Source organism: Phoxinus phoxinus, assembly GCF_949152265.1.
Source record: "Phoxinus phoxinus genome assembly, chromosome: 11".
NCBI lineage: Eukaryota > Metazoa > Chordata > Actinopteri > Cypriniformes > Leuciscidae > Phoxinus > Phoxinus phoxinus.
The window spans coordinates 35,705,746-35,731,210 of record NC_136886.1 but is presented as its reverse complement, the minus strand read 5'-3'; the positions used below and the strand labels follow the sequence as shown (position 1 = coordinate 35,731,210).

Here is a 25,465-nt window from a genome sequence, read left to right as displayed (position 1 = left end):
TATGGGATGCGCTGTTGACTGATGTGTCTGGTCCGGGTCGCACACCTCACTGACTCGACTTTCTCGTTTGCCCGAGTCGCTCTCCCCCAATTAGGAGAGACTCTCTTACACGTGTTCCACACACTCTTTCTGCACTATTACCCTGACTGATGCCTCCTCCTCTATTACATGTAATTGGCATATCAATATGCAGAAGTTAAATGGATTAACCTTCTTTAGAGTAATGAGCAGCGTCCTCCGTCTGCACATCTTCAGATGTCTGCGGAAACATTACTGTTAAACATCGGGTTTGCCAAAGCACTCTAGAAAGATAAGAAATAGATCAATTAGACTATATTATGTTTATGTAGGTCAGGTCTACATTATTATTAGTTATAGTGGGGATTCGGTCAGCACCGAGTATTTGAGTGATATAGGCCTACTTCACTACTGTATTATCTGAATATAAAACTGAATACTTTTTATGTTTTACAAGGTCAAAAAAATACTTTTTACTCCATTACAATTTTTTGTAGATTTAACAGGTGAATAGTGTAAATATTTTAACTTACAGAGATCTTGACCAGTTGATTACTCACATGAACAGGAGAAAAAAGGGTTTCTGTAATGTTATGTTTAAATATGCTAATCAGGCTATAAATGCACTAATTTGCATATATTTTGAAGTGACGAATCTGACCATTGAAAAAAAAAAACAAGGTTCAAAATTATTTTGGCATTTTGTTGATATATTCAATGAAAAGACATTACCTGAGGGGATTATGAATATACCCTGTAAATCAGAAAATACTGCCAATTGCCTTAAAAAATATATTTCCACCCTATTTTTATGCATAAAATGTCATATAAATCAGGCCAAGAATGACATATCAACAAATCCCTCTGGACAAACCTTCACAATATAGTTAGGAATACAACTGTAAAGTTTGGTGTACACTCTAAAAAATGCTGGGTTGTTTCAACCCAATTTTGGGTCAAATATGGACAAACCCAGCCGTTGGGTTACATTTTTTAATTACATTTTTAACCCAGTATTTCCATATTTGACCAAAATTGGTCAATAGCCTATATTGAGTATATATTTATATAATATTTCTTATTTCAGTTTTAGCTTTTGTAGTAGCCTACATCAAGTTAGACCAAATTAAAGTGAGGAATGTTAAAACATTATTTATAGATCGTTCATGGAGCGTTTTTTCTTAATTTTTCAGTTGGACATTCCTCAATGTTTTTTAAATGTTGTTACTTGTTTCAGAGAACTTTCCATAATAACACTTCATACCATTTAAATAATGAAACAATGGAATGTTCTCTTAACATTCACATACCTGGAAAAAACATTTTTAAAACATTTAAAAAACTGGATGTTTTGAAGATTCAGAAATACTGTTTTCATAACTTCATTGAGCATATGTGTGCTAGCCCGGCTCCTGTCAGAACTCATGCTGCTAAAGTTCAGATTTAAATGCGGATGCGAATGAACTCCCACGGAGACTTAGCAAATAAAAGGCATCAATGAGTCACATTACAAGACAATAAAACCTGTTCAGCAAACATTTGCAGAGATAGATGAGTCTAGGACATGGTAAATTATCTTCTAAATGATCTTCTTCTAACTGAAAACATCCTGGAGCTTCAGGATGGACTGAGAAGAACAGAGCCGCTCGGATTAGAGATCATCAGGATTCATTCAGAGAAGAGATTCAGAGTCGAATAAAGCGTTCAGATCGTCTGAAGAGACTCTTGGGTTATGAAGCTTCTGAAGGACAAGCACTCGTTCTCCATCGGGGGTCGTGGGCGATTCACTAATGAATAACTCGCTTCAGAGCAAAGTCCGAACGATGCATATTTACTGCACTAAACTGCTCTTGCACTGAGTTACGAGATATACGGTGATATATGTTGTCATTGAACTTAAAGTTAACCTTTAAAAACACTAATAATTTAACATTTAACACTTCAGCAAATCTCACAACGAATCTCCATTTATCATTCTGCACATTAATATTGAGATGCTTAAATTGACTTTGATTTTAAGTTTCAGATTTCTTTTAAATTAGTTATTTAGACAAAATAGAGTTTTAATTGGCTGGATAGTTGTCGGCCATAAAATGAAACTAATTAGTAAAAAACCAAACCACTTGAATTTAATGTTTATGATGAATGAAGAGTAATTTCAGCATGCATATTAAGTTTTACTAGTCTACACAAACTCTATAATGAGATTTCTTTTGAATGTTCTCTGAACGTTACTTTTGAATGTTCTCTGAACGTTACTTTTGAATGTTCTCTGAACGTTACTTTTGAATGTTCTCTAAACGTTACTTTTGAATGTTCTCTGAACGTTACTTTTCAATGTTCTCTAAACGTTACTTTTCAATGTTCTCTGAACGTTACTTTTCAATGTTCTCTAAACGTTACTTTTCAATGTTCTCTGAATGTTACTTTTCAATGTTCTCTGAACGTTACTTTTCAATGTTCTCTGAACGTTACTTTTCAATGTTCTCTAAACGTTACTTTTCAATGTTCTCTGAACGTTACTTTTCAATGTTCTCTGAACGTTACTTTTGAATGTTCTCTAAACGTTACTTTTGAATGTTCTCTGAACGTTACTTTTCAATGTTCTCTAAACGTTACTTTTCAATGTTCTCTGAACGTTACTTTTCAATGTTCTCTAAACGTTACTTTTCAATGTTCTCTGAATGTTACTTTTCAATGTTCTCTGAACGTTACTTTTCAATGTTCTCTGAACGTTACTTTTCAATGTTCTCTAAACGTTACTTTTCAATGTTCTCTGAACGTTCTAAAACAAGTAGAAAAATTCCAAAAATGTTAGACGAACATCCAACAGAAATATTCCATGAACGATGCATAAAAGTTTTTGTGCTAACATTTTGATGACATTATTAAAGACTAGATAACTGAATGAACGTTTTATTAGCATTACTGGAAGAACGTTTGTTCATAACCTCGCCAGAACGTTCTCTGTTAGCTGGACTCTACGTGAGATATTACAAAATCCATCAGAACAGAGGCAGACGTGAAGAAAAATGTTTATTGGCCATGCAAACGTTCACATATAACATTGACTCTCTCTCGTCATGTTTAACGAGCAGCTTCACAGAGTAAGCAGCCAATAAAAGTCCATCTCAAACTCTCATTGGAACTGTGTTATTCTTGGCTGGATCCCAGCGCTGACCGCAGAGCGCTGATGAAGCGATGAACATCAGTGAAGGAGTTATACAGCGGCACCGGAGCCACTCGCAGCACGTTAGGCTCTCGCATATCACACTGAAAAACAGCAGACACACACTTACAACACACACTTACAGCCTCAGTGTACACCGTCTGTAGGGGGCACACACTAACACGGGGCTAGTTGTCACAACACACTTGTTTTAAATACTTCCACATGTGCCAGCATGATGAATTTTAGTGTATTTACTAGTTGCCATATCTACACTATATAGAGAAACAATTGCGCCAAAATTCAGATATGACTGAACATTTATTTAATCATAGCAAAAGTACATTTTTTACTTGTGTTTTTTCTTTGCTCTGTGCTTTTGTGTACTTATTTAAAATGAGACAAATCTGATAATATTTGTATCTTATATCTGTTATTTAACAGTTGATATAGTCCTTTAATGCTGATCTATCCAGCAGAACACACTCGCCGGATTTAAAGCCCAGTTGTGCAGGCGGGGCATGTTGTCACACTGCATTACAATGAGCCCCTATTAGAACTATGCTATTCTATACTATACTTTTATGAATTCTATTGAGAAACCATGCAAACAATATGAATAAAGACAGAGTCAATGTTAAGTAATTATTAATTAGGTGTTCAAGCACGAAGTGTTGAAAACCTATTGTAATTGTGCTGATTATTATTCTGCCGTAAAACGCATCGTGCAGCCCAAACTGTAAGTGCTGGATTTTTGAAACTTTGCCATATGGTAGTACAAAAATCGAGGAGAGGTTATCAAAATATGAGCCCAATTGGCCCATAGGTGGCGCTATAGCAACCCAAAATACTAAATTGGTCATAACTCCTAGGTCTTTTGGGCTAGACTCACAATTTCCACATCCCTGTAATCCTTGGCTCAAGATGAACAAGATGTATATCTCCAAATTTGATTTGGGCCCCCCAAAAAAAGTTATGTCGAATTTTGTCCAAAACCTACTTGTGCGAACTAGTCCCTGGTTTTTTGCCCAATCAGAACCAAACCAGTCTAGGACAGTTCTCTGGACTCTCTAGATTAATAATTATCGAAAAAAAGTTGAACTTTTGCCTTTGGATGGCTATAACAGGGTCATTTAAGAAAAGGGGCGTGTCAAAATACACTCAAAAGCCTATAAATCCTAAATTAAAACTCAAAACTTCACAAAAATTGCTGAGCATATGTGCAATAACATCATTAACAATCATGCAGAGTTTCATGGAGATCGGACCTTAGGTGGCGCTATAACTGGCAAAAAGGTATCGTTCTTATTAGGTGTTCAAGCACGAAGTGTTGAAAACCTATTGTAATTGTGCTGATTATTATTCTGCCGTAAAACGCATCGTGCAGCCCAAACCGTAAGTGCTGGACTTTTGAAACTTTGCCATATGGTAGTACAAAAATCGAGGAGAGGTTATCAAATTATGAGCCACATTGGCCCATAGGTGGCGCTATAGCAATCAATTGCGCGAAACTGGTCATAACTCCTAGACCGTATGTCATAGACTCAAGTGTCTTATATCAGTGGAAAGCTGGTCACCTGGAGAACAAAACGTATATCTCCGATTTCATTTCCGCCATGATATATTTTCCGCCATTTTGAATTTTGTCAAAAACCTACTTTTGCAAACTAGTCCCTGGTTTTTTGCCTGATCGGAACCAAACCAGTGCAGAAATGTTCTCTGGAGTCTGAAGATCAATAATTATCGAAAGAAAGTTGAATTATCGATTCACGGTTGCTAGGGGGCGCAAAATGGACGTTGTGGGAGGAGCCTAATTTACTAAAATGCCTCTAACTCGAGAAGTAAACAAGATAGCTTCACCAAACTTGGTAAACATGTGTAGGAGGTCAATCTGAGGTCACGATAAAAAAACCGCGTCGATTTGCCACATGGTGGCGCTATAACACAGAAAAAACATATAAACACCTGACCGTTTGTCCGATCGACTTGAAATTTGGTATGCAGTGTCTTGGCCCAAGGTCCCATGTATGTGTAAAAGGATATTGGTGTATCTCAAAAAACATGGCCGCCATTGGCCAATGAAGTGTAAGCACCTATTAGACAAGGTTAACGGAGGCCAATCAGAACGAAACTCAGTGGGCATGTTCAACTCATGGCCCTAGAGGTCTGTAAGAGTTTTGAAAGAAATCGGCCACTAGTTGGCGCTAACGAGTTTTACGGCTCTGTAATCACGTGGTGTTACAAATATCATCACAAAATGCATATCATTTGATAGATCTCCTCATGCTGAACAACTTTGCCTCAAGAACTACTGCTGTCAATCAAACCATTCATTAAATATTCACGAATATGTTAAAAACCTACTTTTGCGAACTAGTCCCTGGTTTTTTGCCTGATCAGAACCAGACCAGTCTAGGACAATTCTCTGGACTCTCTAGATCAATAATTATCGAAAAAAAGTGTCATTTTTGCATTTGTATGGCTATAATTGGCTTATTTAGAAAAGGGGTGTGTCAAAATACACTCAAAAGCCTATAAATCCTAAATAAAAACTCAGAACTTCACAAAAATTGGTGAGCATATGTGCAATAACATCATTAACAAGCATGCAGAGTTTCATGGAGATCGGACCATAGGTGGCGCTATAACTGTTAAAAAGCTTTAAAACCATATATTTCCTATGGTAAATTGCCTGTATTGGGTGTATTGGCTGTAAATGGTGTTTTTCCATCTATGATGTCAGTGGTTAAATGCTTGCTAAATAAATCTTAATGTCTTTTAACGCTAATGTGCTTAACGGCCTTAAAGGCCTTAAAAGCTTGAACACCGACAAATGCTGCTTGTTATTATTATGTTTTGAACTATGCTGCTGTGTTTAGCTGTGTATTGTATGTAAAAAAAAAAAACTATTTTTAATGATAAAAAAATGCCATTATTTTATATGAAAAAGTTAATAATTGTATTTTATTGAGAATATATTTTAGTTTGTCTTATATTTTTTTATTAGATCAGATAACATTTTAATCTGTCATATGGTCATGTTATAATGAACCGTACATATGGGGTATGTTGTCACATTTCACTTCCATTCGGGTTCCGGGGTAAATCAAGAAAAAAGGATACAGTTAAAGTATAAGTATAGGTTCATAAATACTTCTCGTGTTTGGAAAGATGTTGCTTTTTCAAATGCACGTTATAAGAGACTCAAACTCAGAGCTTTCAGAGCGAGCCGCGTTTACTGAGCCGTACGTCACTGACAAGCTGCATATAAAACACAACCACAGCCTTCGCGATTACATGTAAATCGTGATTAACCGTGCAGCGCTAGTGTGTGTGTGTGTGTGTGTGTGTGTGTGTGTGTGTGTGTGTGTGTGTGTGTGTGTGTGTGTGTGTATTGTGATGAAGCGATACGTACAGCGACTCCTCGTTTCTCCAGCTCCTCATACACGGCTCTGATTGGTCGAGAGAAGGAGAGTGACAGCTGACAGCCTCTCTGCTCGGGGTCAGAGGGCGTGATGATGTCAACGCAGGGTTCATCAGGGTCAGAGGTCGTGATGATGTCATCGGGGTCAGACTGGTCTCTGGTGTAGTAATGTGTGATCAGAAACTCCAGATACCCGGTCAGTAGAACAGACTTTGTCCTCAGATCCTTCATAGTCGTCTTATTAAAAATCTGGACATCATATTTACAAAAGAAGGAATACAAAATACTTCATGTGCATGAGTTATGATCAGGTTTAGGGATTCGGTGAGTAAAGAAATCTTCAAATCTAAGTTACAAAACATGGAAGACCATTGGTTGAGCAGGATCCTGGCACTGACAAATACAATATATGCTTTCTGCAATGTGAGATGCAATATTTGTGTTATGATGCACAGAGAAGATTATATGGATTTATGTCCTGCTTCATGATCTTTTCTTCAGATTAGTCAGTTTATTGTTTTATTGCATGGTGTCTGGTTTTTGTGAGAGCTCTTAACTTCAGTCTTCCTATTGTGGGATATTGTGAGATTATACTTTTTTGTTGATAAATTGTCACAAAATACACATACAGAAATGTTCACAAAAAAATGATATCAGTAATTATATCAGTAATATCTATACGTCACATGATGGTTGTCAGTGTGTTTTTAATGATGGTTGTCAGCAGGGTTTGGAATTAACTACTAAATGTTCCGGCCGTTCAGAACTTCTACTAGCCAAAAAAAGAAGAAGAAATTAACCAGATTAACTACGTCACAGCTTTTATATAGGCTATATACTGTATATATATAATAAAATAGGATTTCATACATTAATTTCTTATTCAAACTAAATGTATTTTAAGAGGACAGATCAATACAGTTCAAAGAACTTCAAGGATGTTGCAAAATAACAATGTGTTTTCTGTAAACCAGATCCTTGTAATCTCCGCTATTGCTTCAATGCAAATGAACAAGCGTGCCGTTATTTTTTGCATAGTGACGTGTGTGTGTGTGTGTGTGTGTGTGTGTGTGTGTGTGTGTTCATGTAACCCAGATATGAACAGATTCTGCACAATACTGTATTTAATATATCATGATGACTCACGTGTTGTTCAGTTGAACACTCAAATGTGTTCAGATTTGTCTTACACGAACTTCCCAGCAAAGTGCGTAAATATAATGAGTAACTCGCGGGTGTGGCGGGTGAGTGTGTGTGTTGTTTCAGTGTGTGTGTTGTTTCAGACCCTGGTGATGTCAGTGTGTTTCATGATGGTTGACAACTGTTAGACCCAACAACAATTTGTTGTTGTCAGTGTGTGTGTGTTGTGTCAGTGTGTGTGTTGTTGTCAGTGTGTGTGTTGTTTGAGTGAGTGTGTGTTGTTGTCAGTGTGTGTGTGTTGTGTCAGTGTGTGTGTTGTTGTCAGTGTGTGTGTTGTTTGAGTGAGTGTGTGTTGTGTCAGTGTGTGTGTTGTTGTCAGTGTGTGTGTTGTTTGAGTGAGTGTGTGTTGTTGTCACTGACCTCTAGACTGGCCTGTAAGGGACACACCAGTAACATCGGCTGATTGGAGAGACGAAACCCATTAACTCCAGACTGAAGCTCCATTTCTGCAGGAACATTCATCCACACTCTTCAGAAATATACAGTACAACCAAACATTATTCAGACACCAGATATCATTTTTAATATTTTTTCACTAGTGTGTGCAGGACACTATAGTTCATTTCTGTAAGTGAGGAGAGCAGAATAAAGTAAACTGTGAGATATTATACACAAATATTCTTCATACAGCGACTACCAGTAACATTAATAAACACTTTGAGCTGGTCATGTTCTAAACTGGTATTATCTAATTGTGTAGTTAAATTTACCAGCTGACAGATATTCAACATAATTCGTGTGTGTGTGTGTGTGTGTGTGTGTGTGTGTGTGTGTGTGTGTGTGTGTGAGTGAGAGAGATAGTCTAACAGAAGGACGGACAAAACCTGTGAAATATCCACTGAGTTCATAAATCTGAGTTCATGTCATATTTTATTATCCTTTTCTAAACTATAGCCAATAAACTGTGATAATGTGAGAAATGTTGAAGGAGTCTGAGTAAATGTTTGACTGTAAATATAAAAATAAAAATATTCACACTTCAACTAGGCTAGGACTGACTTTTGTCAAAAAAACACATAATATATGTATCAACACCTACTCTACAGCTACTCTACAGTAACAGTGTAAGAGTGTGTAAGAGTGTGTGTGTCCACAGGGTGTCAGCAGAGAGCAAGCTTGATTTCCCACAATCCCTCAAAACTTACAATCAACATGATCATCTTTGTGATTCAGAAGTGATTCTCATACCGTTGTTCATGAGGAATCTGGTCTTCAGGTCGTGTCCCCACCAGCCCGTCAGGCTGAGACACACACACACACACACACACACACACACACACACACACACACACACACTGTTAGCGTCTCATGCTCTTGATGTCATCTGTAAATGTGTGTTACAGAGCCGCTGTGTAATACTCACGCGGGTCTGACGCTGTGAGCGTGTTTCTCATGTATAAATGCTCCTGCCAGACCACCGGCACCTGAGTTCACATACTGAATAACACACACACACACACACACACACACACACACATCATGGGAGAATTCAAACATTCAACACAAATACAATCAATCCACAAAAGTATTGATATTTCACACAAAACAACACTGACCTTATAGGAGCACCAACACGCAAAATCCACATTCCAGTCGTGAAGTCGCAGTTCTGCGTTTCCAACAGCGTGTGCACAATCAAACCCAACAAAACACCCCTGAACACACACACACACACACAGGAGAGTGAATGTGTCGTTCAGTGTAACACTTACAGTAAAGAGAGTGAATGTGTCGTTCAGTGTAACACTTACAGTAAAGAGAGTGAATGTGTCGTTCAGTGTAACACTTACAGTAAAGAGAGTGAATGTGTCGTTCAGTGTAACACTTACAGTAAAGAGTGTGAGTGTGTCGTTCAGTGTAACACTTACAGTAAAGAGAGTGAACGTGTCGTTCAGTGTAACACTTACAGTAAAGAGAGTGAATGTGTCGTTCAGTGTAACACTTACAGTAAAGAGTGTGAATGTGTCGTTCAGTGTAACACTTACAGTAAAGAGTGTGAGTGTGTCGTTCAGTGTAACACTTACAGTAAAGAGAGTGAATGTGTCGTTCAGTGTGACACTTACAGTAAAGAGTGTGAGTGTGTCGTTCAGTGTAACACTTACAGTAAAGAGTGTGAGTGTGTCGTTCAGTGTAACACTTACAGTAAAGAGTGTGAATGTGTCGTTCAGTGTGACACTTACAGTAAAGAGAGTGAGTGTGTCGTTCAGTGTGACACTTACAGTAAAGAGAGTGAGTGTGTCGTTCAGTGTGACACTTACAGTAAAGAGAGTGAGTGTGTCGTTCAGTGTAACACTTACAGTAAAGAGTGTGAGTGTGTCGTTCAGTGTAACACTTACAGTAAAGAGTGTGAATGTGTCGTTCAGTGTAACACTTACAGTAAAGAGAGTGAGTGTGTTGTTCAGCGTAACACTTACAGTAAAGAGTGTGAACGTGTCGTTCAGTGTAACACTTACAGTAAAGAGAGTGAATGTGTCGTTCAGTGTAACACTTACAGTAAAGAGAGTGAGTGTGTCGTTCAGTGTAACACTTACAGTAAAGAGAGTGAATGTGTTGTTCAGTGTAACACTTACAGTAAAGAGAGTGAATGTGTTGTTCAGTGTAACACTTACAGTAAAGAGTGTGAGTGTGTTGTTCAGCGTAACACTTACAGTAAAGAGTGTGAATGTGTCGTTCAGTGTAACACTTACAGTAAAGAGTGTGAGTGTGTCGTTCAGTGTAACACTTACAGTAAAGAGAGTGAATGTGTCGTTCAGTGTAACACTTACAGTAAAGAGAGTGAATGTGTCGTTCAGTGTAACACTTACAGTAAAGAGTGTGAGTGTGTCATTCAGTGTAACACTTACAGTAAAGAGTGTGAATGTGTCGTTCAGTGTAACACTTACAGTAAAGAGTGTGAGTGTGTCGTTCAGTGTAACACTTACAGTAAAGAGAGTGAATGTGTCGTTCAGTGTGACACTTACAGTAAAGAGAGTGAATGTGTCGTTCAGTGTAACACTTACAGTAAAGAGAGTGAATGTGTCGTTCAGTGTAACACTTACAGTAAAGAGTGTGAGTGTGTCATTCAGTGTAACACTTACAGTAAAGAGAGTGAATGTGTCGTTCAGTGTGACACTTACAGTAAAGAGTGTGAATGTGTCGTTCAGTGTAACACTTACAGTAAAGAGAGTGAATGTGTCGTTCAGTGTGACACTTACAGTAAAGAGAGTGAATGTGTCGTTCAGTGTAACACTTACAGTAAAGAGAGTGAATGTGTCGTTCAGTGTGACACTTACAGTAAAGAGTGTGAATGTGTCGTTCAGTGTAACACTTACAGTAAAGAGTGTGAGTGTGTCGTTCAGTGTAACACTTACAGTAAAGAGAGTGAATGTGTCGTTCAGTGTGACACTTACAGTAAAGAGAGTGAATGTGTCGTTCAGTGTAACACTTACAGTAAAGAGAGTGAATGTGTCGTTCAGTGTAACACTTACAGTAAAGAGAGTGAATGTGTCGTTCAGTGTGACACTTACAGTAAAGAGTGTGAATGTGTCGTTCAGTGTAACACTTACAGTAAAGAGTGTGAGTGTGTCGTTCAGTGTAACACTTACAGTAAAGAGTGTGAATGTGTCGTTCAGTGTGACACTTACAGTAAAGAGTGTGAGTGTGTCGTTCAGTGTAACACTTACAGTAAAGAGTGTGAGTGTGTCGTTCAGTGTAACACTTACAGTAAAGAGAGTGAATGTGTCGTTCAGTGTGACACTTACAGTAAAGAGAGTGAATGTGTCGTTCAGTGTAACACTTACAGTAAAGAGAGTGAGTGTGTCGTTCAGTGTGACACTTACAGTAAAGAGAGTGAATGTGTCGTTCAGTGTAACACTTACAGTAAAGAGAGTGAATGTGTCGTTCAGTGTGACACTTACAGTAAAGAGAGTGAATGTGTCGTTCAGTGTAACACTTACAGTAAAGAGAGTGAGTGTGTCGTTCAGTGTAACACTTACAGTAAAGAGAGTGAGTGTGTCGTTCAGTGTAACACTTACAGTAAAGAGAGTGAGTGTGTCGTTCAGTGTAACACTTACAGTAAAGAGAGTGAGTGTGTCGTTCAGTGTGACACTTACAGTAAAGAGAGTGAATGTGTCGTTCAGTGTAACACTTACAGTAAAGAGAGTGAATGTGTCGTTCAGTGTAACACTTACAGTAAAGAGAGTGAGTGTGTCGTTCAGTGTAACACTTACAGTAAAGAGAGTGAGTGTGTCGTTCAGTGTAACACTTACAGTAAAGAGAGTGAATGTGTCGTTCAGTGTAACACTTACAGTAAAGAGAGTGAATGTGTCGTTCAGTGTAACACTTACAGTAAAGAGAGTGAATGTGTCGTTCAGTGTAACACTTACAGTAAAGAGAGTGAGTGTGTCGTTCAGTGTAACACTTACAGTAAAGAGAGTGAGTGTGTCGTTCAGTGTAACACTTACAGTAAAGAGAGTGAATGTGTCGTTCAGTGTAACACTTACAGTAAAGAGAGTGAGTGTGTTGTTCAGTGTAACACTTACAGTAAAGAGTGTGAATGTGTCGTTCAGTGTAACACTTACAGTAAAGAGAGTGAATGTGTCGTTCAGTGTAACACTTACAGTAAAGAGTGTGAATGTGTCGTTCAGTGTAACACTTACAGTAAAGAGAGTGAATGTGTCGTTCAGTGTAACACTTACAGTAAAGAGAGTGAGTGTGTCGTTCAGTGTAACACTTACAGTAAAGAGAGTGAGTGTGTCGTTCAGTGTAACACTTACAGTAAAGAGAGTGAATGTGTCGTTCAGTGTAACACTTACAGTAAAGAGAGTGAGTGTGTCGTTCAGTGTAACACTTACAGTAAAGAGAGTGAGTGTGTCGTTCAGTGTAACACTTACAGTAAAGAGAGTGAGTGTGTCGTTCAGTGTAACACTTACAGTAAAGAGAGTGAGAGTGTCGTTCAGTGTAACACTTACAGTAAAGAGTGTGAATGTGTCGTTCAGTGTAACACTTACAGTAAAGAGAGTGAGTGTGTTGTTCAGCGTAAGTTCAGTCGTTCAGTGTAACACTTACAGTAAAGAGTGTGAATGTGTCGTTCAGTGTAACACTTACAGTAAAGAGAGTGAATGTGTCGTTCAGTGTAACACTTACAGTAAAGAGAGTGAATGTGTCGTTCAGTGTAACACAGAGTGTGAGATTGACCTGTGCGTGTCCAGCGCTGGTGATGGTCTCGATCTGGAACAGCTGACCAGTGTAATACTGGACTCCGCTGAGCATCACCAGAGCGATGGACTCGCCCTCCGACTCGATGAGCGACACGATGTCCTCCGTCCTGATGGTGTCCTCGCCCTGAAACAGCCAATCATAGCCATTTACAGCCCGTCACAGCCAGTCACAGCCAATCACAGCCAACCAACACGTCACAGATCTCTATATTTAGGCCTTAAAACATGCAAGATATGAAAAAGCAAAACGGATATATTGAATTTTTAAATCCTTTTCTTTTTGTAATTTTTTGTAAGGTTTCCCCTGTATAATTCTTTTAATTTCTATTTTATTATTTTATCTTTTTCCTTCTATGCTATTATGAATGTAATAGATCAAAACTGAATACATTGTGATCCTCTGTTGTTATTGTTCTGTTATGCAAATATAAAAAAAATCTGTAAATGGAGAAAAAGAAAAAAACAAACCTGTCTGGGTTTGATGATCAGCATGCTGTCCGCCACATTCATTCCTCTCAGCTGGATCTGCGACTCGATGGCGTACTGCAAGATCACACACACACACACACACACACACACACACACACACACACACACACGCACGCACGCACGCACACACACACACACACACACACACACACACACACACACACACACACACACACACACACACACACACACACACACACACACACACACACACACACGCACACACACACACACACACACACACACACACACGCACACACACACACACACACACACACGCACACGCACACGCACACACACACGCACACACACACAAACACACACACACGGTGCTTTTATAAAGTTACTGATGCCTTTTCACACTTGATGCTTCGATCTCTTGATCTGAATGTGAGTGTGTCGTTTCTCACATACATGATCCGACGGGAAGGCCTTGTCCTCCAAAAGAATTTTATGGCGTTTTGGTGTCGGTTTGTAGAAGGAAAGCTGAGAGAATAATAAAAAGAGGAGAATACTATTAAACAAATCAACACAGAGACACAAATATTAGCAAATGTTGTTGTTTTTCTACCATGAGAAGATGCAGATTGACTGTCAGTCCGTTCATCAGAGCCACTTCCTCGGGTTTAGCACCTGTTTAAAGATAGTTTCACTAAATCAGAAGCTCCAGGGATTAAATGAGGTGGTAAAGTGCACTTTTTACCCTGTTTACCTTGATACAACTTCCCACATTATATCGGGAGACAGACTTTTGAATCAGAAACCCGGATATGAAAAGCAAAAATAACAAACTGAAGTAACTGAGAAACTCTTAAATTACCCACAATCTTGGCCATCGAACCCTCGAGGGTCTCTTCGGCCCAGGCCCAGGGTCGCGACCCCTGCGTGTGGCCATGGACGCCTCTGGAAACAACAGAGTTTAGGATTTAGATTTCCTTCAAACCGTGGAAGAACATTTCTGAGATTTGTTTTAATTAATTTTCTACAGTTTTACTGTAATAGCGATATCTGTTACTGTGAAAAAAAGATCAATGGAAAAAGAAAACTTCATTAAGATCCTGTTAACCTGTTATGTTACCTAAATGTTATTTTTGAAAAATAAATGGCCTTATAATCCATTTTGGAAATGGTTAATAAAACAATGGATATGCTATTCTGGCATTCTAAATCCTGAAACATTGTCACTGTTTTATCATCAGATAATCATGCCAGACGACTCACGTTTTGGCCCATTTCTCCAGCTCCTCATCTAGATATTTTTTGGTGTTTTTCGGCTGTAGACCAAGTGAATTCCCAGCAAAATAAATACAATCCTCAGAACCGTCCACAAGCGACAGATCGGCTGAAAACAGACAGAAATCAGATGATATATGAACCTGAGCAAATACTTTACAAAAAATGATTGAGAAATAGACAAATTTACATAAAAAAATAGGCATTGTACAAACAATATGAACAGTTCACAACTCTCAAAAGGCAGACGTAGAACTTAAAATTACAGTAACAGCAATGAAGTCTCAAATCAAATATGCAATCATGAACGTATTAAAGGAAGACAAAATAAATAATAAAAAAATTATAATATTTAAATTATTGAAAGAACAGGATTTATATCAAGTATGTTATTGCTATGGGGTACACCGCTCTTGGAGAAACTGGCTATAGCTTTTGAAAGGGTACTAATAGAAGTACATTAAAAAAATGAGGAAAGGATGGAGGGGTGGTTTTCAAAAATCTGCATTTATGAATTTAGTATTTAGCAAATTCAAAAAGGTTATTGACCAAGTAGTGTTGTGAACAATCTTTCTTCAGTACACCACAGTATTCCAGGGGATTCACATGCATCTGAGTCAATACTGCATCATGACAATATAAGATGCGCGTCACACGTGATGCGACGGCTCATAAACCCGTGTCTGGGAGTGTCTGCTCACCCGTGGGCAGGTCTGCTGTTCTGGGCATGAGGAACTCCAGTCTCAGGTGTCGCAGCGGGTCCAGCCGGTCCAGGTGTTCTGCCAGCCGGCGGGCGGTGGGTGTGCAGCTCAGCTCCTGAGAGACCCGGAGGATCATCTGCTTCGGGCTCTCCATGATCACGTCAGTCCGATCGACCTCAGATATCTCAGACACTCTTATACACGTCCAGCCGAAGCTGCAGAGACACAGAGACTTTGACCCGCGAGGACACACATCAGGCCTGAGCTAATCATTTACAGAGGTCACACACACACACACACACACACACACACACACACACACACACACACACACACACACACACACACACACACACACACACACACTTCCTCTACACATGGAGCCACTTCTGCTTTCAGAACTGAAGAGGTGAAGACACACCCTCTCTGGACCTCAGACTGCGTTCTGCTTCTGTCTGATGCCTGATTACAAATCTAGTGTTAAACTCCCCCTGAAGTCAATAACTGTATCCCTTAAAACTCATCTTTGATCCCCAAAATGACATATTTAAGCGTTTTTTCCTTGAAAAAAAGGTAATGCCTTAAAATATCTTGAATGTAACTCGACACCCTTGCCTCATTTAGTATACGCCGGTTCTATGAATATGCAAATGAGCCCCGCCTCCACTCACTCACTCACTCAGAGATCCACTGGTGGACGATCACACGCTGATCTGATTGGTCAAGGTAGTGTGTGACGTCAGAAACACCAGCGATTTCAAACCGTGTGTTTGAGACTGTCTTTGGTTCACTGCAGTTTTAAGCAGAAAATACTCAGCAATGCTGTCCACTTATGAACTTACACATGGTGTGTGTTAAAGCAGATTAATAACTCCACATACACACATAAACTACATTAACAGCTGGATTTACACCACTGGAGACTTTAAATATCAACGTAGATGAATTAATGAATGATCATGGCCTACAGTATGTCACATTAAAGTTGGCATGAAATAAAAATTCAAAAATTTTCTAAATGTATGTTATTGTGAACAATTGAAGTGAACAGAGCGTTACTGACAGACTGAGAAGAGAGGAGCCGCAACAATGGAGAATATGAGGAGAATAATCAACATTCAAGCAGGAGAACATGTTCTAGTCGAGCCTGAACTACAGCAAGACTTCGAGAAGAGGCACAATATGGCCGAATTAACAAGCTTCCAAAAACACACAAATCGAGTGGTCGTGTCTTAAAGACACAGTACACATAAATTATATTTGTGAGTATGATTCTCCTCACACATACCTGTCTGTGAACATTCAGGTGAACATCCAGATGAACACAGAGAGTCTGCAGATGAAGTCCGTGATGATTCCTTCACACTGAGATGCTTCTGATCACAGATGAGATGATTCCCCTCGTGTCCCGACATCAGGCGTGTTCAATGTGTCGGTCAGAGGGTGAAAGATTTCATTACGTCCAGCCGAGTGACCAGGACTGGCCGTGAGAAACACACTCATGTAGAAGCACGGACTGGACATCCTCGACGGGACAAAACCAGCTCCCGTCAATCACAGCTGGAGAGAAAATCTCCACTTTCTGTGGTAACTATCAGGAAAACACACTTATTTGGGCATTGCACTTATTCTGTGTGTTATATTGTGGTTTAATTACAGAAATGTATCACACTTTTATGGCAAAATGTACTTTTTGGCTTCATTGATTGTTCTGAAGATGATGACAAATGTTTTTATTCATTTGCCTGATCAAAGTTTATAATAAGAACCCCGACATTATGGTTTTGTTGACTGAAGGGAAACTGTACATTAGAGACTCTTTGAAAAAGGAAGTTGTTTGAGTTTTCATGCGTTTAGCTGCTGTCTTCCCTTGTCATGTGATCCAGTTTCCCATGATTAATCATTATGTTCACCTGTATCTCATTACTTCTCCTTATTTAGACCTGAGTTTGTGTATTGTTGGTTGTTAAATAGGCTTTGAAAGCGACAAATTTGTCTATTCAGTGTAAAATATCAAAATCAGAGGCTAAGTCAATGATTAGAAAACATGTTAAAAAGTTGTGGCAAGATGATATGGAGATAAAGGGAGGGGTTTACACTGTAAATCCTGAGGTTGGTCAGGGTCGTCTGGTAAGAAGATGTCGAAGAGAAGAGGACATTTTTACAATAATAATAATAATAATAATTCGTTACATTTATATAGCGCTTTATCTGAGACCTCAAAGCGCTTTACAAAGAAAGGGGGAATCTCCTCAAACACCGCCAGTGTGCGGCTCCACCTGATGATGCGACGGCAGCTAATAGGAAAACATAATTCAGGAAATGTGTAATGTGCCAGAAACAGTGGAACATGTCTTTATGATAATATAAAGGGTTTTAATTTAAAGGAAAATAGAGGACAGTGGGGAACACTCTAAAAAATGCTGGGTTGTTTCAACCCAAATTTGGGTCAAATATGGACAAACCCAGCCGTTGGGTTAAATTTTTTAATTAAAAATATTAACCCAACAGTTGGGTTAGGCCATATTTGACCCAGATAGATTTGGGTTAAAACAACCCAGCATTTTTTAGAGTGAAAGGTTTATCTTTAGAGATATTTAGTCTAAGCCTTCCGATCATAGAGTAATATATATGTTTACATTTTTAAAGAACACCGGACTCATTGACAGAGTATAGTTTTGTTTTTCTGTAGTTTGCAGGCTACATTATTCCCAAAGATGTAAATCATAGTGATCATCAGGCATAATTTATCTGGAGGGTGGCGGTAGTGTTAGTGTGAAGAAGAAGAAGAAGAAGAAGAAGAAGAAGAAGAAGAAGAAGAAGAAGAAGAAGAAGAAGAAGAAGAAGAAGAAGAAGAATGTTGGTTGTTTCTCTGTTCTTAATACTCACCATCGTTCATGCAATATCTGCATTGCAATCACATGTGAGGGACAGATCAGTTTCTAAATAAGTATTATTTTATTTTGTAGTTATTTTATTTTTCCTTTATTTGTGGATTACCCAAACATATTGGTGTGTTTTTATTTTTATTTTTAACAAATGTATCCTTGAATAAAAAAGCTGAAGTTTATCATGTAAAGCAGAAGTCAAGCTGAATCCAGACTGATATTTGAATGTGTCGGTTCCCACAAACGCCTTCCTAACGCATGTTCTGTCATTAGAGATATATGGACTGTAATATGTGATGTCATCATGCAGAGAGTGAATCAAGAGTCTATTCATGAGGAAATCTCAAAGATAACAGTCATATTGATTGAGTCAGTTGAGTATGATTGGTTCAGTCTCACCACTCTGCTCTCTTCCTATTGGACAGGGTTTTGAAGCTCCGCCTCCTGGGTTTATAATGACGAGCGGCAGGTGAGCGAGACACACACACAGCAGCTCCACCACCAAACAACAACATGGTAAGTGACTTTATATTATATTATATTATTATATTATATTATATTATTACATTATTTTATATTATATTATATTATATTATGTTATATTATATTATATTATATTATATTATATTATATTATATTATGAGTCTCAGTGTAATTATATTATATGTGAGTCTCATAGGCGCTCTGACTCGACCGTTTTCTCTGGTGAAATCTCACTGTAGACTTCTGCAACACTGTGATTGCTAAATGAAACCAAGTGAATTCATGAGGAAATGAACATGAAATAATCCAGAATTTGGCAAGATTTAATATGTCATCCTAATAATTACTAATTAACCTAAAAAAAAAATATAAAATGATTTCCAGGCAAACAAAAATGGCTGCAAAATACTATAATATGAATACAGTAAACTCTACAGCTGGATCCGCCAGTTCCTACAAGTGACTGAAGTTTTGAGTGATCAAAGACTTTGTGTGAATGTCAGACAGACAGGTGTGTGAATGTCAGACAGACAGGTGTGTGAATGTCAGACAGACAGGTGTGTGAGGGGAGGGCTCAGGTAGACAGACAGGTGTGTGAGGGGAGGGCTCAGGTAGACAGACAGGTGTGTGAATGTCAGACAGACAGGTGTGTGAGGGGAGGGCTCAGGTAGACAGACAGGTGTGTGAATGTCAGACAGACAGGTGTGTGAGGGGAGGGCTCAGGTAGACAGACAGGTGTGTGAATGTCAGACAGACAGATATTGTTGTGTGGTCATTCAGGAATAAGCGGAGAAGTAGTTTTCCGCGTACTGACGACACCATTGTCAAAACGATCCCCGTTCACACGAGTCCGTGGAGACGCTGTACTCTGCTGCCAGGCCACTAGATGGCGATGAAACACTATGGACTGAACACGCGAGATTCACGTTTTTGTAGTTTATACAGAATTAATTAAAAAAACTTCCACTTTGAAAGACGTTTTCAAAAGTGCGTGTTTTCAGGCTCCCAAAACCCTGTTGCGTAAGTGAACGGACGAAGCGCATACACAGTTTTCCTGTTTTTAGTTGACAACGAAGTTTCTGCAGCATTCAGACTTCACTATCAAAGAGAAGCGTCACACAGATTACTAGGCTTGATTATGAGAGTAACACACACACTCATTCTGCAATATAACATTTATCAGAAAGCCATCAATATACACTTTAAAAAATGCAGGGTTGTTTTAACCCAACTTTGGGTAAAATATGGACGAACCCAACCCTTGGGTTAAATAGTTTAATTAAAACATTTAACCCAATGGTTGTTTGTCCATATTTGACCAAACTTGGGTTGAAATAACCCAGTTTTTGTGGTTTCACACAGAGGTGTGTTAGATCGAGTGTTTGCTCAGTATCTTCCTTTTTGTGTCTTTATGACTTTATTATCCCAGGTTTATCATTAACGTTGGGTTGGGTCGCTCAGATAACGCCGTAAAACAGCCGTTCCTCTTATCGACAGCGTCAGGAATCACGAGTTAAACAGTAATTCAACATTACTGAATACTATAAAACTATAAACTGTGGGATCCTCTCGCAACTGTGTCCATGTCACGTTTTATCAGTGTCACGGTCGGTAGTTGATCACACGATGATGAAGATTATATGATTCGAAAAGTCTTTAATGAATAATCACAACATGAAACTCTGTAGAGTCCAGGCAAGGTAACAGAGACTAAGGCCCTGTTTACACGAGAACGATCTGAGGAGAAAACGCAAAAGTGGCGTTGCGTTATCACTTTATATTCTGCGTTTAGACGAGCGTTATGGGGGAATCTGCATATGGTGACGCAAAAGTGTGTGAGATTGGATGTAGTGTGCACTCCAGACGGCTAGGTGGCGATGTGGAGAACTGAGAGTGAAAGAGACGCTGACACAGTTTGTCATGTTTAATACGGTAAAGCTGCTGCTGTAACCCTCGCTGCTCTTCGCGTGTCGCTCAGATATATGTATATTCATTGTTTGTCAATTAAATTAATGCTATATTTTAGTTTGATGATGTTTTGTTATTTTCCTGTACTGGCGCATGCCTGTGACGTAAACGCGTACGCGACGCCTTCACTGTCTAGCAGACTTATGCGTTTTTACCGTTTTTACCCTTTAGACGGGAACGCGACGGTGGAGCGTTTTTAAGATTTCCACTCTGGAGGGGGGTTTCACTTTTTTGCGTTTTTAAGCCCCAAAAACGCCGTCGCCGTGTAAACGAAAGGCACATCCGATAAAATATTTGTACGTTTTCACCCGCGAGCGTTCTCGTGTAAACGGGGCCTGAGACGCTAACAAAACTGGACAAACTCAAATAAAACACGAGGACTTGCATACAAGTAACAAACACTACGACACAGATGAACAGAATGACCAATCAAATCAGTAACCAAGGCAACTAATAATGAAACTGACAGCTGGGAGAAAGCAAAGACTGAAAACAAACTCAAACTCAGACGAGTGACTTCATGGCTCATGGTGTGTTTCTCCATATCTAACAGGTGTTCACCATAAACGACATGACCTTTAAGGCCGGGATGGAGATGAAGCTTTCTGGGAAGATCAAACCGGGATGTGAATCGTACGTATCATAACCATAAACGTTAATAAAACATTAATTCAAGGTTGTCTGCTTTTTAATAATGCTCTCAAAACGTTATCTGTACGTCATTCATGGAATTTCAGTTGGATGTTCATGTTCATGTAACGTTCTTTTAAATGTAACTAATTGTTTCGGAACGTTCAGAGAACATTCAAAAGTAACGTTCCCATAATGTTTGAAGAATGATACAATGAAATGTTTCCTTAACATTCATAGATAAAAAAGAAATAACCTTTTAAAAAATGAACAAACATTCAGAAATGACTTGATCGGAACGTCAGCAGAATGTGTTTAGACCTTCTTTGTGTAAGCTGTGCATATAGACCAATCGGCAACCTTCCGGTCTCTCTCGAATCAACACAAGAGACTTAACCTGCAGTTCCTCCACTGGCCACTAGAGCGCTGCAGAAGAGACTCAGTCCCATAGACCCGCATGTTAACCTGCAGTTCCTCCACTGGCCACTAGAGAGCGGCTGCAGAAGTGAGTCAGTCCCATAGACCCGCATGTTAAACTGCAGTTCCTCCACTGGCCACTAGAGAGCGGCTGCAGAAGAGACTCAGTCCCATAGACCCGCATGTTAAACTGCAGTTCCTCCACTGGCCACTAGAGAGCGCTGCAGAAGAGACTCAGTCCCATAGACCCGCATGTTAAAATGCTCAACTTTACAGCAGAAATAAACATGTTTACAGTCTGGAGCTAAAAGTGGTTTTGGTCTATATATCTAATCTTGCCCTTCATGGCGACTGTGAGGGGGTGAATATTATTATAACTCATCCGTTCAAATTATATTAAGCCTTAAAGTTCTGCATAATTAAGGGCGTGGCCACTTGAGTGACAGGTGTATTACCGCTGATGTCACTGCTAGCTGTTTGTCTGCTAGCGTAACGTCACCTCAGCTAATCCGCCTCGCTGCACATTGTCGTTTATCCGGGAGTGACGCTGCCAAGATGGCGACGGCCGGCTCCGCCCACTTTGGGCTTCAGAAGCGCTCTTCAGGAACACTACGTGTGACGTCACACACACTATGCCCATATATTTCTACAGTCTGATATAGACAGAAGACGACTGTGTCTCTGTGTCCTCAGGTTCTCTATCAACATCGGTCACAGCGCAGATGCCATCGCGCTTCACTTCAACCCCCGCTTCCACTACCAGGGCGACAGCAACGTCATCGTGTGCAACGCTAATCAGGGTGGATGGGGATCCGAGCACCGCGAGCAGTGCTTCCCCTTTCAGCAGGGTGAGGGGTTCAAGGTGAGTGACCTCTGACCTCTGACACCTCTCAAACCACTCGTGATCAATAGGTCATGACAAAAGTTTTCCCATTACTTTAATTCATCAAAATAATTTAACCAAGTTATACAAGATTCAACTGGGCAAGATTGTAGAAAACGAGTTGTAGAGCCAGTTTGACTGCACTTCATTTAAGGCGGAATGTTTTTAAGCTGAATTAAGAGGACACTTTTCTACAGCGAGGAGACCAGAATAATAGTGATGCTGTCCTGAAAATCAAAATGCATTTAACAATCACAGTGTTCTTCTGGCATTTTTTACAGTTTACCTTCATCATTCTGTCATTTAAAGTCCCCCTGTAGTCAATAATTGTATCCCTTAAAATTCATCTTTGATCACCAAAATTTTAAAAAATGTAAAAAAAAACTTCATGCCTTAAACTGAATGTAACTCGACACCCTTGCCTCATTTAGTATTCGTGGTTCTATGAATATGCAAATGAGCCCCGCCTCCACTCACTCACTCAGAGATCCACTGGTGGACGATCACACGTTGATCTGATTGGTCAAGGTAGTGTGTGACGTCAGAAACACCAGCGATTTCAAACCGTGTTTTTGAGACTGTCTTTGGTTCACTGCAGTTTTAAGCAGAAAATACTCAGCAATGCTGTCCACTTATGAACTTACACATGGTGTGTGTTAAAGCAGATTAATAACTCCATATACACACATAAACTACATTAAAAGCTGGATTTACACCACAGGGGTGACCGTCTACAAACTACAAAATGAACGATGTACAACATCAGTGTTCAACACTGTGCAGATACACCAACACTGGCTCAGATGAAGCTTGTTCAGTGTAAAGATGCTCTACATAGATGTACATCAAACCAAACCTTTATCTGTGTGTTCTTTGACCAGTTCTGCAGTGTTTCCAGTGTCTACGTGCCTGGATTTAGTCGGTTCACAGAAACTCATGACACAATAAGTCATAAAGAGTTACCCTTTAACTATACATGCAATAAACCGCCCACCGGTCAGAGGTTTGAGGAAGAATAATGCTTTATAATGGCTCGTGCACTTTAACCCATTTATTCCTAAAATGGACATTTTGAACCTTCGGGGGGAAAAAAATCATAACTTAAAGTCTCCAGTGGTGTAAATCCAGCTTTTACTGTAGTTTATGTGTCTATGTGGTGTTTTTAATCTGCTTTAACACACACCATGTGTAAGTTCATAAGTGGACAGCATTGCTGAGTATTTTCTGCTTAAAACTGCAGTGAACCAAAGACAGTCTCAAACACACGGTTTGAAATCGCTGGTGTTTCTGACGTCACACACTACCTTGACCAATCAGATCAGCGTGTGATCGTCAACCAGTGGATCTCTGAGTGAGTGGAGGCGGGGATAATTTGCATATTCATAGAACCGCGCATTCTAAATGAGGGTGTCGAGTTACATTCAAGATAGGCTATTTTAAGACATGAAGAATTTTTTTAAGGGCTAAAACTTTAAATATGTAATTTTGGTGAGCAAAGATGAGTTTTAAGGAATAAAATGATTGACTACAGGGAGACTTTAATCAAAAGCGTTTTAAATCTCACCGTGTGTCCATGTCTCTGCCGACAGATGAGCGTCACCTTCAACAACGACACCTTCTACATCAAACTGCCCGACGGCACCATGATGAGCTTCTCAAACCGCTTCGGCGACGACGTGTTCAAACACGTGCACGTGACGGGAGACATCAAGATCACCAGCATCGGGGTCAAGTGAGCAGGACTCTCTCTCTGCGGCTCCGGTCTCCAGTGTGTGTCGGACCGCGTGTTCTCCAGCTTCTGTGTTCAGTGAATGTACCAAAGAACGTGTCAAATAAATCCACTGACGGAGTGTGAAAGGACTCGCTGTTTCTCTGAGTGTTCTTTGTGTTTCATACTGTATATATGTCAAACCAAAACTTACTCAGACTCCTTCAACATTTCTCACATTATCAGTTTATTCACTATACTTTAGAGAATGGTAATAAAATATGAGCAGAACTCAGTTGATATTTGACAGGTTTTGTCCATCCTTCTGTTAGACTGTCTCACACACACACACACACACACACACACACACACACAGGTTTTGTCCATCCTTCTGTTAGACTGTCTCACACACACACACACACACACACACACACAGGTTTTGTCCATCCTTCTGTTAGACTGTCTCACACACACACACACACACACACACACACACACACTGTTAGACTGTCTCCCACATGAATTATGTTGAATATCTGTCAGCTGGTAAATTTAACTACACAATTAGATAATACCAGTTTAGCTCAACCAGTGACCAAGCAATGCTTCATTGTGTTCAGTGTGTGTGTGTGTGTGTGTGTGTGTGTGTGTGTGTTCAGTGTGTGTGAAAAGAGCATTAGCAGTTACAGACACACACTTCAGCAGAACATGACCAGCTCAAAGTGTTTATAAATGTTACTGTAGTCGCTGTATGAAGAATATTTGTGTATAATATCTCACAGTTTACTGTATCTTGCTCTCCTCACTTAGCCTACAGAAACTATAGAGTCCTGATCACACTAGTGAAAAAATATCAAAAATTTCAAAAGACATTTTTCTGCATAATTTTTGGTTTGACTATTAGTTTTGTCATCAAACATCTCTCTCTCCCTCTCTCTCTCTCTCTCTCTCTCTCTCTCTCTCTCTCTCTCTCTCTCTCTCTCTCTCTCTCTCTCTCTCTCTACATACATACATACATACATACATATAAAAGCTGGAAATTAAAAATTTCCTGTG

The 25,465-nt window shown here is 39.4% G+C and overlaps 2 protein-coding genes across 3 annotated transcripts; one reads left to right on the top strand and one right to left on the bottom strand.

Annotated features, from left to right (window-relative positions):
• Nucleotides 1-3,037: 3,037 nt before the first annotated feature.
• kynu (kynureninase) lies at nt 3,038-24,510 on the bottom strand. 2 transcript variants are annotated; one of them, XM_079627366.1, is made up of 15 exons: nt 24,266-24,507; nt 16,721-17,023; nt 15,433-15,647; nt 14,720-14,840; nt 14,319-14,401; nt 14,070-14,131; nt 13,913-13,984; nt 13,478-13,552; nt 12,987-13,133; nt 9,368-9,466; nt 9,175-9,248; nt 9,000-9,052; nt 8,172-8,257; nt 6,603-6,860; nt 3,038-3,291 (listed from the first exon to the last, which is right to left on the bottom strand). In XM_079627366.1, exons 2-15 carry the CDS (start codon nt 16,732-16,734, stop codon nt 3,172-3,174), a joined length of 1,479 nt encoding a protein of 492 aa, XP_079483492.1. In that variant the 5' UTR covers nt 16,735-17,023; nt 24,266-24,507; the 3' UTR covers nt 3,038-3,171. The 2 variants fall into 2 exon arrangements, with proteins under 2 accessions (XP_079483492.1, XP_079483493.1); XM_079627367.1 differs by lacking the exon at nt 16,721-17,023 and having other exon boundaries at nt 3,043-3,291; nt 24,266-24,510.
• On the top strand, nt 18,746-24,437 carry lgals2b (lectin, galactoside-binding, soluble, 2b; the record flags this gene model as incomplete). The annotated part of the gene is made up of 4 exons (XM_079627368.1): nt 18,746-18,836; nt 21,325-21,404; nt 22,512-22,680; nt 24,291-24,437. Exons 1-4 carry the CDS (start codon nt 18,834-18,836, stop codon nt 24,435-24,437), a joined length of 399 nt encoding a protein of 132 aa, XP_079483494.1. The 5' UTR covers nt 18,746-18,833.
• Nucleotides 24,511-25,465: the final 955 nt, after the last annotated feature.

Bases quoted from the DNA above. Each gene is read 5' to 3' on its own strand.
- kynu (XM_079627366.1), bottom strand. The intron at 9,249-9,367 runs GTCAGTGTTGTT...TGTGTTATTCAG, and splicing joins CGTGTTGGTGCTCCTATAAG to TATGTGAACTCAGGTGCCGG. The intron at 8,258-8,999 runs GTATGAGAATCA...ATGTTCCTGCAG, and splicing joins CAGATTCCTCATGAACAACG to AAATGGAGCTTCAGTCTGGA.